General features: G+C 46.0%; 1 protein-coding gene across 1 annotated transcript in view; it reads right to left on the reverse strand.

Annotated features, from left to right (window-relative positions):
- LOC125943648 (longicornsin-like) overlaps positions 1 to 14,650 on the reverse strand; it is a 38,377-nt gene extending 23,727 nt beyond the window's left edge. Inside the window, exons 1-3 of the mRNA XM_049663100.1 lie at positions 14,426 to 14,650; positions 14,254 to 14,350; positions 2,959 to 3,000 (exon numbers count right to left, since the gene is read on the reverse strand). Coding sequence (XP_049519057.1) covers positions 2,959 to 3,000; positions 14,254 to 14,296 — 85 coding nt within the window. The 5' untranslated portion in view covers positions 14,297 to 14,350; positions 14,426 to 14,650. The remainder of the gene's footprint in view (positions 1 to 2,958; positions 3,001 to 14,253; positions 14,351 to 14,425) is intronic.
- Between the last annotated feature and the right edge of the window lie 3,448 nt (positions 14,651 to 18,098).

The raw sequence follows: 18,098 nt of genomic DNA on the forward strand, positions 1-18,098 counted from the left end.
ATTTCAACGAAGAGAAAGAAGGTCAGGCCAGCCCGGAGAGCATGTCTGTAGCCTGCCACTCCTCACCGGGTAAGGGAAGTGGGAAAGAATTAGGCAATTAGGCAGAATCAGGTCGATGAAAGGTGACTGCGCCATACCACAGTCGATAAACTTGTGGCACTCTGACAATATACGGTATGACTTAGCTGAATTACTTTTCGGTGGACACATTGACCCTCGTTGCTCGACAATCTTGCGTTGAAACTTCTACGCATTAGGGGTGTTTTTAAAAATGTAAACATGGGCGCCACTAGGCAAGAAACTTATTCTATTAGGCTGTCCTTGAATCGCTGGGTCGCAGTTGGTTCAGCGCGTCTGGGGGCATTAGGAGGAATAGAAAAAAAAATCATGCAGCTCGTATTTGTATGCGAAGGCAATATAGAGCTAATCGCCTGCGAGCGTGAAGGTTCAAGTGGGGGGCATCACTGCCATTGCTTAGGGGGCAGACAACCACAGGCTACGTGAGAAGGCCGCGCATTGCGTTTTCAGTCACACAATCAGAACGCGCCCTTGAATCCCGGATTCCTGAGCCGTGTTTCAGCGGACATAAAATTTCAGCTCACACGTATAACTAGAAATTATCTCAGTAGGAATTGAGGTAAACGCTTATGCTTTCTTCAAATGCTGCCAAATGAAAACGTTTTTTCATTCGTTTCCCCAAATGCTCGGAGGACGCATGCTATGTGGAGCTTTCCCGACAATAACTGATCTCGAAGCTATAGCGCGAATGCTTGTTATTTCTTTTTTTTTTGCCGGAATTAATTGTCGTTTGCTCGCTTGTTCAGTCAACGATCAGGTTGTACTTTGACAGTCTCGAGGAAGGTATAGTGCTAACGCGAGAAAATAAGTTGTTTCTCCTGCAGGCAGATTTCAAATGCGACGTGACGAGCCACGCGGTTTGTTGAAAAGTTGTGGGGTTTCGCGCGCTCGGAATGCTTGTGCGACGCAGTTCTTTTGCGTTGTGTTTCCTACACTTCCACGCACCTCGCCTCCCTGCCTGGACGTGATGGCAGCGGGTCGTAAAACACTGTCACTCGGCTGTCATCACGCCCACGGGATGGTCAACGGGCTTCATTCATTAGCCGACTTTCTGGCGGGATTCTGGCCTTGCTTGCGTGCGCTCCGGGTTGCGCGCGCGCAGGACGATGGCCTGGGGAGACCACATCCATGGCGTCCGAACGTGCGTACTTGTTCCTCTCTGCCGGCGGCGGCCCCTTTGTCCGCCGCCAGCCGGTGGTTACTTCGGCTTGTCGCGGTCCCGGCCTCGGAGGCCGCGCGCACTCTTCCGTCGTTTCGATGCCCTGAGGCAGCGTCGTGCCGCACTCTGTTCCCCTCTTTATTTCTCTTTCTATGCTTTCTTCTGTGGCGTGCGCGATGGCAGACTCTGGCCGAAGGATAGGCGGCCGCTCTGTAGACTGGGCTCTTTATGTGTTTCTTATCGCGGTGCGCCGTTAACGGCCGCCGGCGACCATTTGGTCATGTTTTTTTGTGTGGCGCAATTAGGGTTCAGATTCGGTTGTGTTGTTAAACTTATCTCGCATCGAAACACAGCCTAATAAATGTTCTTCGTTCTTCCCAGGGAGCTTCGACTATAGGTTCTCCCTTGGTGCGTGCGCGGTCTCGCCTTCCCCTACCTGGGACCGGCGTCGGGAGCGCGCGGGCAGTCGCGTGTCGGCATACGGAGCGGCGGGAGCAGGCGCGGTGGAGCTCGAAATCACGGGGGCTGTTCGGCGCGCGCGATCGAAGCGTGCGCGCCATGAGCGTAGTGCAAAGCCACAAAGTCTGTATGTATACTACAAGATGCATTACAGTGTACTATACTTACAAAAGCGCATTACAGGATCTTGTGTCCGGATACAATGCGGCTTAAGCATCAAGAAGCTTGGTTAGTAGAATAGTTGGACGGTTTGCTAATTAGAAACAAATATAGTTAAGTACAGTGCTGTCGTCATCAGGAGATTCACTAATTTTCCACGTTCGATTGCTGCAACGCAATGGGCATAATGCTTAGAAAAGGCTACTACGTACTAGCTTCCCTGTTTATGCATCTGTGTCCCTCAGTTTATACCACAGTGAGATATCGGGACATGTGCTTCCTTCATCTGGGGCAGGCATAGTTGCATAAAAATCGCTAATGAACTTCGGTTTTTATTGTAAATTCCGGAGCTTGTTGGTACCGGGGCCGACTAGAAAAGTGGACCTATACGAAGTCAAACAGTAATTCTCTGACTGAGGTCACATAAGCGCGAACACGAGTAAAGAGAGAAATTACTCTGCGATTTTGTGTCCAGGAAAAACGTCCTTCGATTGATGACTCTCTGCGTGTCGTCGCGTCAAAACACTTTTCTTGCGTACCGTTGTTACGGAATGCGTTAATGTCATTTTCTGTTCGTTTGTCACGTTCAACGATGAAGGGCCGCTTGCGTATACTTGATTTTATGCCTGCCTTGCGTGCCCGTTTAGTCCTGTGCGTTACAGCTGGAAACAGATGGGAGCTTTTTTTTTTCGCCTTTCTGTGATACAGCTCGTTTCACAACTTCGATGCTCTCGAAGATATTGCTGCGTGCGTGATCTCTGCACCCCGAGCAACACCTGCCAGCATTCTGATTAACTTTTTTCTTTTGCAGTAACACTCATGGCCGCTTAAAGTACGTATGCTCGCGGTGGTGTGCCCAACCGGTGCTGATAAGGGGCAGCGCGGTTCAGCCTCTGCTGTGCAGAGCGAATATAGCGGTCGCGCTCACTCGTTAGGGTTTCGGAACCACCGCCCAGGAAAATTACTCCGAGCTGGCTTGGTCACACTTGACGCGGCTGCTGTGTATTTAGCAAAGAACGCATAAGCTGTAGAGATGCATTCCTGGCTCCACGAACAAGAATTAAAAAAAAAAAAAATAAGTGGAAAGCGCATCTCAGGCTTACGTGATCGGGAATGCGCCTTTTCCGCTTCAGCTGCTAGGGAACCTGAAATGCAAAAAAAAAAGCAAAGATATTCACTTTAGCAAGGCGCTCAATCTTGAGAATAAACCGCCCTGGTGGCGCAGTGGGCTATGGCTTCGATCTGCCGAGCAAGAGGTCGTTGGATCGACTCGCGGCCGTCGCGGCCGCATTCCGATGGTTGCGCAACGCAACAAAGCTCACGTACCGTGCTTTGGTGAACGACGTTAGGGAATCATCCCGGCGGCCAACTTTATCCGGGGCCCGCCACCACCGCATCCCTTATAATAAGCTGTGCAGTTTCGGGAGGTTCAACTCTATAATTTAATTTAAATCTCGGGAATATACTGGCATACAGTGACAACAGTGTGCTCCACCGCATTGATGGTACTGCGTTCCCATGTATTTATGCTGTTGCAAAACGTCTGAGGTGCGCACCTTTAGCTCATCCTTGTCGGCAATTGTCGATGCTGCCCCAGTGGGGACTATTGGCAACATTAAAATTCTCATACTAAGTCATGTTCCACATAGCTCGAAATTTATTAAGAATGTTTTCGTTGGATCATTCGGGTACTGCCATATACGCTGTCTTCGTGCTGTTGTGCTGTTCGAAATTCGATTTAAAGAACGAATATGAGGACGTAGTGGTCTTCTTAATATAGCTGAGCTAAAGTTAAACACCTGTGGTATACTCCTTTGCCAGATGAAAAGTGCACGCGAACGCCACGAACCAACACACGACGTAGGTCATGCGGTTTACTTTACGTTTGTCTGATAAATAATTTATCCTAATAACATTATATGAATATTTGTTCCGTTACTTCTTCGTTCGGCTATACTTGCGCTATCCGTCGCCCCTTTCTTCCATGCCGCATCTGCAGACTAGGTGCTTTGGTTATTCGACGCTTCTAATGCAATAACAGCACACGGCTCTTCGAACGCTTTTCATACGCCTGCCTGCTCGCGTGACAACTACTGTTAAACTGATATGTAAATTTAGGCCCGGAATTTCAGTTTCAGCGTTAGACACATTTGTTTTCTGAAACGTTTGCAGTATAATCCTTTGCTATGGCGTGTTCAGCTATGCGTACAACATGCTTTAGGTATTTTTGATAATATTCAATCCAAAGAATTTACCTACTGAGATGCGCCACCAGTGCCTGGTGGAGGGCCAATAATAGTAGGACATCTTTGGAGGGCCCACCGAAGAATACGTGGTACTGCTTAACAATTTCTAGTTTTCAAGTTCGCCCATAGCAAATGTAAGATTATAACTGCCGGCGATTTTAATTTACCACATACTGACTTGGCAAATTATCAAAAAGGCCAAAATGAACAAGCACCGTCTCGTATTCTTCCGGATCCAACTTTCTCTCTCGACTTTACGCAAATTGTAACTACAACCACACGAACCTACAAATCGGGAGAATCACTACTCGATTTGGTCTTTTTGAGCAGGTCTGTCCACAATCGAAATATTGGTGTGATGCAGTAGAAGGCATTTCCGACCACAAATTGGTGATCAGGCATGCAGCTACCACATCCAATCGAGCAGAAAAGAATAAAACTTCGTCAGTCCTTGACTTATCTAAAGCCGGATAATATTGCAATATTGCATCATTTAGAGGGGAAGACGACGAAGTGTGTCTCTAGTTGACTGGTGCTTTCCCGTCTCCTGCTGATTTTCGGTTTTTTCGGTGTTTAGCTACGGGACTTAGGTCCCCCGCCGGCAGTAATGAACGTCGACACTGCCCGGTTCTCTCCCGACCTGACCTCGCGTTCCGCGGTGCCGTCGCGGAAGCGTAACAGTGAAATGGACGATGCCGCCAGTGACAGCACGGAACTCTACTCGGCCAGCGGAGAAGACTCCGAAGACGGCTTCGAATCCGTACGAAGCCGCAAAGCGAAGCGGAGGAGCCTCAGGACATCTTCGCCTTCAAGTACATCTACAGTGCAGAACATGAGCCGTCCTCGAGCCCCCGCCATACTCTTCGTGCCGGTGGTTTCCTCGGACAATCTGCGGCATCTGAATAGGCAAGCTGTCTCCGCCTTCCTTGAAAGATTAGTTCCCAATGAAATCACCGACATACGAATTAACACTCGCAAGAACATTCTCGCCGTAGATGTCGTGCATGCAACCGCGTTTGACATCTTGCGTACAGTAACCGATCTGAACGGGATCAAAGTGCGCTCCCACATTCCTGTCGACAAGGATACAGCAACAGGCGTCATCTATGACGTAGATGTAGCAATACCGAATGAAGACTTGCCTATCCTAGTCAAGACAGCCACTCCTGATAGTACCATCATCCAGGTATCTCGGATTGGCAATTCACGGTGTGTGAAGATAGTCTTCAAGGGCGACACCATCCCATCTAATGTCAAGGTCGGCCATTTTCGCCACCCCGTAAAGCTGTTCATTCCGAAAACTCTGCAGTGCCACAAGTGCCTTCGGTTGGGTCACGTCAGAGGTGTTTGTAATCACGCTGCAGTATGTGCACGCTGCGCTGGGTTCCACACCATGGAATCCTGCCAAGCAACTGAATTTAAGTGCCGAAACTGCAAGGGATCTCATGAAGCCACATCGAGAACTTGCCCCTGAATCAAGAAGGAGTGGAGTATACTTAAGGAGATGGTAATGGAAGGCTCTACGTACCGGGAAGCAGCTGTTTCTGTGAAAAAACGACGCTCCGGCCGCCACCGCAGACGTTCTCCAAAGAACGCGAAAAAAACCCCCACAGCACCAACCTAGTCCAGAAGCGTCATCACCTCGAATTGAGAAACAGCAGTCCTTGCGCGAGACCGGACGCAACGTATTGATTGACAAAGAAGCCCAGATGACGTTGCCTGGCCTGCACTGACAAATGCACGCCCACCTGCTGAGCTTGAGCGACGTACGTCTCCTTCATCGAACGTACCTCTTGCTTCCGACAAGCTGCCTGAACAGGATGTGCAGGTGGTTATTCTGCTGAAGTCATTAATAGCTGTGATTCGCACACTTTTGGGAAATGCACAAACTTCGACTGCTCGATGCGCTTTACAAGTACTGGATGCTCTCGCTCCTGTACTTGAAAGCTTACATTAGAAACATGGCTCGCCCACTTCTGCAGAGGCGACCTTTTCAAGAAGACGTAAAGAATGCCTCAATTCTGCAGTGGAATGCGAGAGGCCTGATATCACGTATTTCTTATTTTCGCCAATTTGTATATGTAAATCGGTTTCCGGTGCTAGTCATCTGTGAACGAAACGTGAAAAATATCCTCAGATTATCAGGATACGAAGCTTTTACCTCCGCCACGTGTGACAAAATCAGCAAGGTCCTCGTTTATGTTCGCAAAGAGCTCACCTACGTGGCCCAGGCCGTGCCTACTCATGACGACAACCAGTATGTGTGCCTCAGCATAAAGAAGAAGAGTCTCTCCTTCACACTCGTCGCAGGCTACATTTCCCCATCAAGCCGTTTGGACTACACAAGGCTTGGAAATGTTTTGACGTCGACCTCCAGTCCTTGGATCATCACAGGATATTTCAATGCCCATCACCCACTTTGGGGAAGTACAAGAACCAATTCAAGAAGTCAGACTCTTGTATCTTTTGCTTCGGACCATGACCTCTGCCTTTTGAACAATGGCAGTCCAACATACTTGAAAGGGTCGTCGTATAGCAGCTGCCTAGACCTGACTTTGGTGTCGCGATGTCTTACTTCGAGCGTCTACTGGTTTACTGACTTGGAAACGCGCGGAATTGACCATATTCCTACTTACGTTGCCGCCAAAAGTCTAAGCAATCTGTTTTCCCCTATGGTCTCTCGAACAATTGATTGGCCCTCATTTCAAGCCTCGGTGAACGCCGAATGCCAGAGAGGCCTTCACGCAGCATAGAGTTTGTGATTGCGGACGCGATGCATGCTGCAACGCGCAGTTTCTCATGGTCACCTGCTCGCACAGACTTCGACATTGAATTACAAAGGCTTCGTGCAATACGTCGGCGTGCCGAAAAGAGATACAGACGCACAAAGTCGATTCTAGACCTTAGGGAGGCCAGGCGCACGCAGAAGATAATACGTCGTCGCATGGACAAATTAGACAACGAACGATGGCATTCATTCTGTAACTCGTTGGACCCCCGCAAAGCACTCTCTTGCGTATGGCGAACTCTCCAGGGCCTTCGCTCTTCTCCTCAGCAGCGCCACCCCTTTAAGGCACTGGCTCTCCACCAAGGCAGTCGAGAAGTGGATGTAGGAGAATACTTTTGTGCGGAAATTGCAAGTGACAGAATGCTACAAAAGGATCTTGAATTGTACGAAGTTCCCCTCATGCAAGTTTCGGCAATGGACGAACTTTTCTCCATGGAAGAAATGAACGCTGCTTTAGCTATTTGCAGGCCTTCCTCTTCGCCCGGACCCGACAACGTAACATATGCTGCTCTCCGCCACCTTGATCATGAAGTACGAGAGGTCCTGCTGCATCATCTCAATGTCGCATGGAGTGACGGTGTTGTTCCCCCTGAGTGGAAGCGTAGCCATCTGTACCAATCTTAAAGCAAGGAAAGTCTCCCCTTGAACTGAAATCCTATCGGCCTATTGCTCTCGCCAGCTGCGTTGGCAAGTTGATGGAAAGGATGATCCTCACGCGCCTCGAGTGGTTTCTTGAACATTACAATGTTTATCCAGACGCGATGACAGGTTTTCGACGTGGTCGTTCGTCGGTCGACAACGTCATTGATCTCGTGTCGTCGATTCAACAACAAAAATCATCCAAACGCATCTCTGTAGCGCTATTTTTAGACGTGAGGGGTGCTTATGATAATGTCTCCCATGAAGCAATTCTTGACGCGCTCGTGGCTGCTGAAATCAGAGGCCGCACTTTTCGGTGGATTCGTAGCTACCTGACCCAAAGGAGCTTCTTTGTAGTCACTGAAGATGGTCAAACTACCGACGACTATACCAACCGTGGGGTTCCACAAGGTGGCGTTTTAAGCCCAGTTTTGTTCAACTTGGCTCTGATTGGACTGGCGGAATCCTTGCTACAGCCTGTCAGTCTATCAATTTACGCAGATGACATCTGCATCTGGGCTGCCGGAGTAACTCGCCCGCAAGTTCGCGCAAGGCTACAAAAGGCTGCAACGATGACGTCTACTAATCTCCAGAGACAAGGTCTCGGCGTTTGAACAGAAAAATGCGCATTAGTCGCCTTCACGCGAAAATCGATGGCCGAATATCCTGTGTCTATTAATGGCCAGCCTATTTTGTACAAAAAGAACCATCGGTTTTAAGGGATCACTGTTGACCGCGACCTCTCCTGCACCCCTCATGTATCCTACCTAAGGAAAAGACTCCTCTCGATCAGTCACCTCTTCAAAGCCATCGCCGGAAAAGCATGGGGACCATCGGTGCGTTCTATGCTGCAATTATACAAAGCGCTCTTTATGGGTTTCTTGCCTTACAGCACCCCGGTGTTGTCAAGCGCCCGGAGGACAAACCTCAGAGTGCTTGAGAGCATGCAAGCTCAAGCACTTAAAACTTGTCTTGGCCTACCGCGATGCGCTTCAACAGCTGCAACAATTGCCATCGCCAGGGAACATCCCATCAGAACGTATGTCGCCACAGACACCCTTCGAAATCATCTTCGACACCTTTCCCGACTACAGTCTCAACGCCTTGCTTCTCTCCCGGAAAGTAGACCAGATGCAACTTTTTCAGGCATTGTAACCTCCTATCGATCTTCTCTTCCATCAGACTTCACGTCTGCCGCAAGACCACCTTGTCCTTTATGGTGTCTCCGGCAGCCACAAGTGCGGCTCTCCATTCCAGGAGTTACAAAGAAGTCCGACTTGCCAACTTGTGCCCTGAATCAAGCTGCTCTACATCTGCTGCATGATTCCTACTCTGATCGCATTCACTTTTATACAGATGGCTCTTCGACTCTGACCAGCTCTACTGGTGCGGTAGTTATTCCGTCGGCATCATTCTGCAAGAAGGTCAAGATCAGCCACGTCACAACATCGACAGTGTCTGAACTTGCCGCCCTCCGTAGCGCAGTGCTTTATATGCACGAACAATCACCAATAATTGGGCTATATTCTCTGATTCAAAGGCAGCCCTACAGTCACTTTTATCAGCTCTGTGCCGCAGCCGACATGAACAATTGGTAGCAGAGATACGATTACGCTGCCATCAAGCGGTGGTCAGAGGCCACGACATTGTATTTCAGTGGCTACCTGGGCACTGCAACATCACTGGCAATGAATGTGCCGACAAAGCTGCCTGTGAAGCACATGACGAATATGAAAGAATGCCAATACCATTGTCAAGAACGGATGCAGCGCGGCACCTCAGCAGTCTTGCCCATTCTATAACTCTAAGAAAATGGAATACACCAGAGTTTACCAACCAGGCGCCTATATGCCATGGACCCACAGATGCAATTGCAACTTTTACCCGGTTTTAAACGACATGAAGAAACCTTACTGTGCCGCCTGCGATTAGGAGTTTCTTTTACAAACTCCTATTCATTCTAATTGGAATGGCGGACAGTGCCAACTGCAGAACATGTGGTGTTGAGGAAACCACCAGACATATCTTATGTGACTGCCCTAGATACGAAGAAGAGAGGATTGCCCTTCGGACTGCTTTGGGGCACTTAGACGACAGGCCTTTTACGGAGGAGAAGATCTTGGACCCGTGGCCTCGTGCGTCTTCTATGTACAGGGCTACAAAGGCGCTGCTGCGTTTTTTGAAGTGCACAAGCCTATATGACCGCCTGTGATGAAAATCAGCGATGAACGCTTAACTGTACATGTGCAAGGTGTGAACTGTGAATTTCTCTCTTCCTTTTCCTCTTTCAATCCCTTCTCCCCCTTCCCCAGTGCAGGGTAGCCTACCGGGCTCAGCCTGGTTAACCTCCCTGCCTTTCCCTTATGACTTCTCTCTCTCTCTCTCTAGAGCACGGTTACGATGATTTAACCAATTGTATTTCTTTAGATATTACATCAGTAAATGTTGCTTGAGAGAAGTTGAAATGTGTGGAATTGAAATCAATTGAACTATTTGTTCCCAAGCACCCCAAGAAAGTTAACAGTAGAAACGCATGGAATAAACTGAAAATAATTAATAAAAAGCTTCTTTCAAATCGAATCAGGGCTGGAAAAATATTCTCCGCAACAGCATATCATTGAGTTAATTCCATTTCACAGAAGCTCAAACTCGAAATTATTCAAGCGAAACACTGCTACATGAGTGAAACACTAACCAAATTAATTAAAACGTCTCCGGGAATGTTTTGGAGGTACATTTCAGGGCGCAAATCCGGAATTGAATTTCTGACAAGTTAAAATGCAATTATCACGAATAGCTCTGAAATGGCTTGCCTTTTCAATTAATATTTTGAATCCATTTTCACTTGGGGCGATGGCTCTACAGTGGCTCTACACCCCAAACACGACTTTGTAGTAAGCAATGTCTATCTGAGATAGCTATAAGACAAGATGGTTTTCTGAATCTACTTCTTAAACTAGATGAGAAAAAAATATCCAGGCTCTGATCAAATTTCTAACGCTTTTTTTAAGCGATACGCTGAGTAGTGCTCATTTATTCTTGTGGATATTTGTTACCGAATCTCTTGAACCCGGTAACGTTCTGAAAAGCTGGAGGCGGGCTAAGATAATACCAGTTTATAAACAAGGTTCCAAAAATTATGTCGCTAGCTACCGGCTAACCCCTTTGACAAGTACATTTTTCAAATCGCTGGAGCACATTTTAACTACTCACCTTATGAAATTTGTGGAAGAAAATGGCATCTTGGGTAAAAATCAGCGCGGCTTTTGACGAGGTTACTCGACGTTAACAATTCTCGTTGACGTTACACGTGAAATCGGTTAGTGTATTGATGGAAAGAGTCGAATAGATATATTTATCGATTTCCGGAAAGCATATGTTAGAATATCCCACAGAAAAGCTTCTTACAAAGTTGTCTCGTTTCTTAGGTAATGCACATATATTAAAATGGATCGAGACATATTTGTCAAAATGCGAACATTTTGTTTCAAGAAAATATGTTTGTAGTGCCAATAAATCAGTTCGATCGGGTGTGTCCCGAGGATCCGTTATAAGCAGTTTACTTTTTTCCATTATATTACCGATATGGGCGCAGGTTTTTCACCGCAAGTAGCAATAATACATTGTGGCAGATGACACCATTGTGTATGCTAAAATATTGCGTATGCTCCGCTAATGAAAGGACCTTCGTCACCATTTAAAAAATGTTGGTCTCTACTGCGACGAGTGTCAAATGAAAATGAACGCATCAAAAACTATTTTATGCGTATGACGCATAAACAAAATTCATAGTGCTTCCCTACAGCATCTACGGTGCAGAATGAACTGAAGTTAAGCAACTTAAATACTTAAAGATTCATCTTACACATGATTGGAACTGATCGAGTACATGTTCACAACCTTTGCAATAAGAACATGCGTAAACTTTGGTCATTTCGACGAAAACTTCATGAGGCCACCACGCAGGTAAAAACAATGGCTTACAAAATGGCTGCATTTCCTGTACTGACTTATGCAAGTCGTATTTTGGAGCCATACACGCAAGAAAACTCACTAAAATTTGAGCGTGTACAAAACAAGGCCTTGAGGATTATCTTTAACTTATACACTAGAAGCCAGTCCGAATTTAGAGGCAGTGCTGGACTCATGACTGTCAAGCGAAAAGTGCAGCCTAATAGGTTCATATTCTTTTTTCGCGTGTTGAGCGCGGACTATTTGGGATATTTACAAAAAAAACAGCAGTTTAGAGAATCCTGCTAACCACAGAACAAAGCATTCAAAACACCTACAACCACCTAGTTATAAAACAGAATCCTTGAAAAACTCATTTTTGGTTCGAAGCATATAGATGAGTGGAACAACTTACCACAATATATAGCAAAGTTTCCTGAATTACAGGCTTTTGAAAAAGGCTGTTTCCAAATACTTGGAAGTGGTTGGGATTACGTTTCCACGTGGTTATTTTTGAATCGTCTTTATTGTTGGCTGTTTGTCGGTTGCAATTGTTTGGCGCGTTACATTGTTTCAAATCTCTGATATATTTTCGTTGGCTATACGGTGATGTACTTTAACTTGTTGTTTTTAACCCATGTGATTTATTGTTTTCATATTTTGATATGTTATGATGTCCTAGCCTGGTTGCTATATATTGAATTTTTAAGCATGTGCTAAGTTTGTGCAAGACAGTAATGTAACCGCAACTCCTGTGTTGGCACACGCTGACAGTGTGAACAAATAAAATAAATTAAATTAAAGATGTTTGTGCTGTGCACGTTCTTAGTTCGCATGGAATCAAAGATTCAACAGAGACAAATCACTCCGCAGCGCAGCGGACACGGAGGACCACTGCGTGGCATTCGTTCGTCGCCATGTTGGATTTGAGTGGCCTGGCCATGTATGCGTCTCAGAAGCGCGCGTGGAAAAGAGGTTGGCTATTTTGATTTAGTTTTACTGAACACGGACTTAGCAATTTTAAAACTGCTTATGGTTACTACAGCGCTATATTATGCGGAAGACGTAGATTCTTTGCTTCTTGATCAATTTACGTGAACAAAGTTTGTAGAGCGCGCACATGTCTAGAAACACGTTTAGCTCCACAAACCAGGGGGCGTCCTGGTGATCCACGAACAATATGCCGGTACCAATATATTGTTGGCTATATTGATACGTCCAGTGCCTGATGTAACCGCTTCGAATGTGTTTATGATACGAAGTCGAATGAGTGCAAACGGTTCTTGGGAAGGCTATATTTGGGTGCACTCGGAAAAGCTACAAATTAAGCAGCACAGGAGAATATAGGCTGGCCATCCTTCGAAGTGCGGGAGGCAGAGGACACAATCCGTTCCGTATGTGTTGGGGACAAAATTATAAACAAATGGGCAACTGGGCTATTTAGACACTTGTAGAGGAGAACCACTGACTCGTAGTGGGGGAAAAAAAACGAAGAAACAGTAAACTAACCGCGAAAGGGAAGATTGTCATTCGCACGACTGCACCATAAGGCTACAAACGGAACCCTCCCCTGGACTTTGTGGAAACAGGTTTTTCAAAAACAAAACTTCACAGCTGAAGATAATAAACTGCGATGTTTTTATTCTCATTAACACGTATGAGGTTTCATCATAATTTTGTGCTGCAGTTGGGTGGATACCAACTTTTCTATTTTGAAACCTTCTTACACCTTGCCGGCTTCCGCAGAACTGATTTGCAGTAAACTAAACAATAAGTACTGCGCTTGTGATAGTTGAAAAAGAGAAAAGGATAATAAACGTAAGAAATTAGCGAACAGTATATACTGGCGCGATGGCGAGGTGGTTTGAAGACCACGTTACTCTTATCGTGTGGCACCCTTACTCTGGAACTTAAACCCACTGGACTAATTTGCGCAGGAAACTGTAAAGAAAACGTCAAAAGGAAGCCTTACAACAGCAGAAACTCCTTGGATGTGACAACCAACATCCACAGCAACTACCTCACCAGGGCTTCAAGACGCTTTCGGAGCAGTATCGACGCCGTAGTTTAAGATAATGGTGTTCCTATCAAATGAATCTGAGTGACGAGGATTTGATGACCTCTGCACAAAACGACGCATAAATTTGTTTTTTCCCTTTTCTTTTTTCGGAAGGATGTGGCAGTAAAACTTTGACTAAAGTGTTTGTTCTCACCTAACTGCGGTGCCCTTACAGTACCTTAGAACATGATTGTTCGGTAGCACCAAACGTAGTACTAAGGCCAATAACCGACAAGCAAGACGACCTGGTACGGCGGAAGTAGTCATCAAGCGTTACTAAGGGCCTCCATCGAACCGGTCAGGATTTCCCAAGTTGAGTAACTTGTGGTTGTCTCACCATTGCTGACACCCGATGCAGTTGCAACGTTCGTATCGTCTGTGGAGGGGACTAACTTGTTCTTTTTTTCCTTTTCCTATATTTATTTTTGTGCGCTTAGTGCAGTAGAGTTATTTACAATAGCGTATCTTCCCCCCCCCCCCCCCCCCTGTTGTCAATTTTTTGTAAATTGTGACTCACCGAGCTAGCACGAGCAGCTTTTATCCATAATGCTCTATCCGTGACCTATATATGTAGCTGTTTAAGGCGAATAAGCTAACTTTTACGCTATTTTATTTTCCCTGGTACCAGCAAGATATCATAGTCAAGATTAGTTCGCACGAAATTTGCTATGTCAACATTTGGTACTAACGTTAAGTTTACTGCGATCCAACCCACCTGCTATGAACAGGACCAAGCATAGAAGCACTCGGGGTTCCATGTTGAGTAACGTGACACGTGCAGAGGCAGAAGCAGGCAGGCTTGGTCAGGGCGCCTATATAACCACGAACTCAGTGAGACCAATCAGCCGTTCTCCTCTCCCTCGCTCCTCCTCTCCGCCCTCCCTTACCTCTGGCAAGCGGCGATCAGGTTAGCGCGCGCGCCGAGATGTCGAGTGGCGCGCGCCCTGGGTCCGCACCGCGGCTCAAGAGCGGATCTTCTTCGCGGAATTTTCTGGGCTCAAATTTTAAGCGGCGCGCTGAGGTGCCGCCGCCCGGTGTTACGAGTTGGCGCCCACGCTTCGTGTTTGCTCATTAACGTAGAACGTGGCAGGCGCGCACACTCGAGGACCGACGCGTCTCTGAGCCGCCGTTTACGTCCTCTTCTAAGTTGCACACCGCTTCCCCCTTTTTTATTTACTCGTTACCACTTACAGCTAAGTTGAGTGTCAACCGTTCTAGGAGAAGTGCTTTTTCGGATTTCCCCACGTTGCCGCAACTTTTTTGCGCTATTGCGCGCCCTCAAAAAAAAGAAGAAAAAAAAAAAAAAAAAAAACCCGCTGATGGGCGCTTGGTTGATGGAAGCCGCGGCGCCGAGCGAATTGGCCGTAGGTGTCTCGGAGAAGTGGCGCGCTTACCGCGAAGATGACGACAAAATAAGAGACCCCATAGTGAGACTTTAGTATATTGCACCAATATTTAAATAAAACTGGTCTGCACGAGCGATGCTAGCTCATCTTTCTGCAAGCGCTTTTTTCCGGTCAATTCTCGCCTAGGTGCTCTTCGGGTGAGTTTAGTATATAGCTTTTTCAAGACGATGGAAGATTAAGATCAGTGACTCTTGACTCTGGGTGCAGAATAAAACAAAAATAACTGAAAAAGAAGAACTTTGAAGCGCGCGCTATTTCGCACACAAACATGTGCAGCTAGCCGTACAGCCTGTGCTGATTTAATGAAGACAACACTATTTCACGTAAGCAAATTAGCTTACACCCTGCCGTTTCTAATTAGGTACGTTGTGCGACGCTAACTGCTTATTTATGCTGGCAGACCTTCCCCCTTTATTGGTGGTTAGCAGTTGCACTGCATGTGTCGTAAATCACGTTCATTGAATGGTGCGCACGTCAACCACAAACGTACCTTAAGTTTGAACGTTATGAGCTTGAAGTGATAATTGTTCGTGGCGTACAAGGCGTGCTTAATGTTACACTGCTCACCAGAAGCTGTGGTTTCTCGGTGGTCACAATATAGCGGTGCGAGGATTTAACGACACATAACGCTGATTGACTGGCTTCTCCTGCAGACAGTCTAGTTGCATGGGCCAGACAGAGAGACTGCGATTACGTGCTTATGCGACCACTGCTTCCGCATTCTGGCAGGTGCATTTGGAGATTTCTTCTCAACGAATGCTTCCACCTTTGTTGCCTCTTTTTTTACCCTTTCATTACAACATGAACTATTGCAAGGCCGGCGTGCAAACGCTTAAGATCGCGAATAGCATTAGTTTTATGGTTTAACCTCAATTGCAATTTGCAATTCGCATTTGCAATTTATTTACTGTATCCATAAGCCGCCGGTTATCCTGTAAATAATAGCATAACCAGGAAGAATGGATAACAGAAAAAATAAAAGCACAGTAAGAGAATGTCGATCGGTACAGTTAGAGGGAAACAAATGTCTGACGTATCCTACACAGATTATTAACTACAGAGTAAGGTATTGTTCAAATATAGTTACAAACGACCCAAATCTGTCCACTTCGTTTCATGTAATATTACTACAGGAGCTTGAATTCTTCGCTGTAATAATACATTTTTCTATGCGAATTACAACGTCAGCCTTATGCAACCTTTTTGCATTGACACCAGAGTGGGCTTTCACGAACTACGAAAGAAATAAATTAAACAATTTGAATGCACTAATAATGATCATGAAATATTAATGAAACAAAAACAAGCGATCGCGTTTTATTCTTCTGGATTTGAAATCCTTAATTCTGAGCCAGTGTAGCAGTGTGAAGTAGTCATATTGATGTTTTCTGCTGAAATAGCTGTCTCCTAGGGCATTCGAATAAAACGCCGTCGAACAATGTTTTTGGTTCTCGATTATTTGCTCCGATTGTTCCACATGAGAGCGGTAAACTCCCATTGACTTCGTGCTACCAACCAATGGAGTCTCATCAGGCAATAAGTATTATTGAAGCATCGATTTATTCGTGCAGTAAAAATATAAGTATACATACAGCAGATTGCAGATGTTACAATTGTATGAACGAAAGCAGCCACATAGAAGGATAACGGTGCAGTTACGAAATTAACACAAGCTAATGACCCGACCGCGGAAAAATCGTCATTTCGGCGGTGAACTCGGCGACGGTGCCAAGGCGTCGCGCCGTCAGCTGACCCATTCGCTTAATATGTAACGGCGACCCAGTTACAGGAATGGAATTAGTATTTCTGCCTCCTTGCTCCTCATATCACTCCTTGCCGACAGATGCCACTCGCCGTTCGGTAGCACTCTTTCCAAGAGCATCACTGCTCGTCTCCGAAAGCAAATTCACCCAGAGCTGTCTTGGCTGCGCTTCTGCTGGAAAGGCGGCGCCCACAAGAACGCCTGACTGCTGCGGCAGAACATTTCTAAGCGCGAGGTATGCGTGCTTCATTAAAAAAAAAAAGGGGGGGGGGGTGCGGGGCTAAAAGCGCGCTTTTCCCCAGAAAAGCGCATTTTCTAATTTGTTTATTTTGGACTCCAAAATGTATGGTACGGTAAAGCTTTATTGAGAGCGGGATGGCTCATCGGCCTATTAAGGGTAATGAAGTTGTATAAAGAAGCTCATCGCCAAGCTTGATTGCAACACGCGCCGTAGAAAAGAAGAAAGTGAATTCTCTGCTCGTGGCGGTGGCGCTCGCTCGCCGTCGAGAGTGCCCATGAACGCAGTATTCAAGACGTGGCCGGAGAACGCGTGAAAGAAACCGAACACGTAGTAAATGCCTGCGTTAGAAAGTTAGTTTTTGGTGCGTTTTAATCATAGGAAACCTTCCATCGAGAGCACAGCAGACCGCAAAGTAAAGACTAAAAAAAAACGGGCATAATTCTGGCTGCAGCGCTCTTGTTTACGAGCGGCGAAAAGGGCGCTGTACTGCTCAAAAGCTGACAAAAGTGCGAAGACGAATTGAAACACCTGCCGCAGAGCGGGTTCGTATTCAAGAGGAGGCTGAAATCTATGGATCAGGGCACATAAAATAATTATTTTTGGTCTTAAAATAAAATAGTGTGTTCTGAAATCTTTGCCCTAATTTTTCTCAGTGCGTACGTTTTGGCCGGACAAAACCTTTGTGAAAACTATCATTTCCAAACCACATTAAAAGTAGTTTCCGGGCTGAGGTGTTGTGAGGGACAAGATGATCGTACTTTTTATATTTCTAACATTTTTCAATACAGAAAATTATTACATATCTGACCTATAATGACAGCAAACAAAAATTGAACTTAGCCTCAATGTGATGACATATCGTTAACGAAATTTAATGAAAAACGCGCGACTGGCCTTATCCTGCACTATGACCCTCCTAGAACGTACTTAACAAAAACAATCAGTGTGCCTTCATTATTTATGAAATGATAGCTTTCCGAAGATGACATATGCCTAATTGGTCCGTATGGCAGCCATAACGTCTTTTTTATTTTACCTGAATTAATGAAATTTAGAGTATGTACTTAAAACAAGAAGATACATGAACCTATAAATTTTTATAAACATACGTGGGAAGATTCGAAAGTTATTTTTGAGCCCCCCATCTCCCC

The sequence above is a fragment of the Dermacentor silvarum genome, chromosome 2, assembly GCF_013339745.2.
Source record: "Dermacentor silvarum isolate Dsil-2018 chromosome 2, BIME_Dsil_1.4, whole genome shotgun sequence".
NCBI lineage: Eukaryota > Metazoa > Arthropoda > Arachnida > Ixodida > Ixodidae > Dermacentor > Dermacentor silvarum.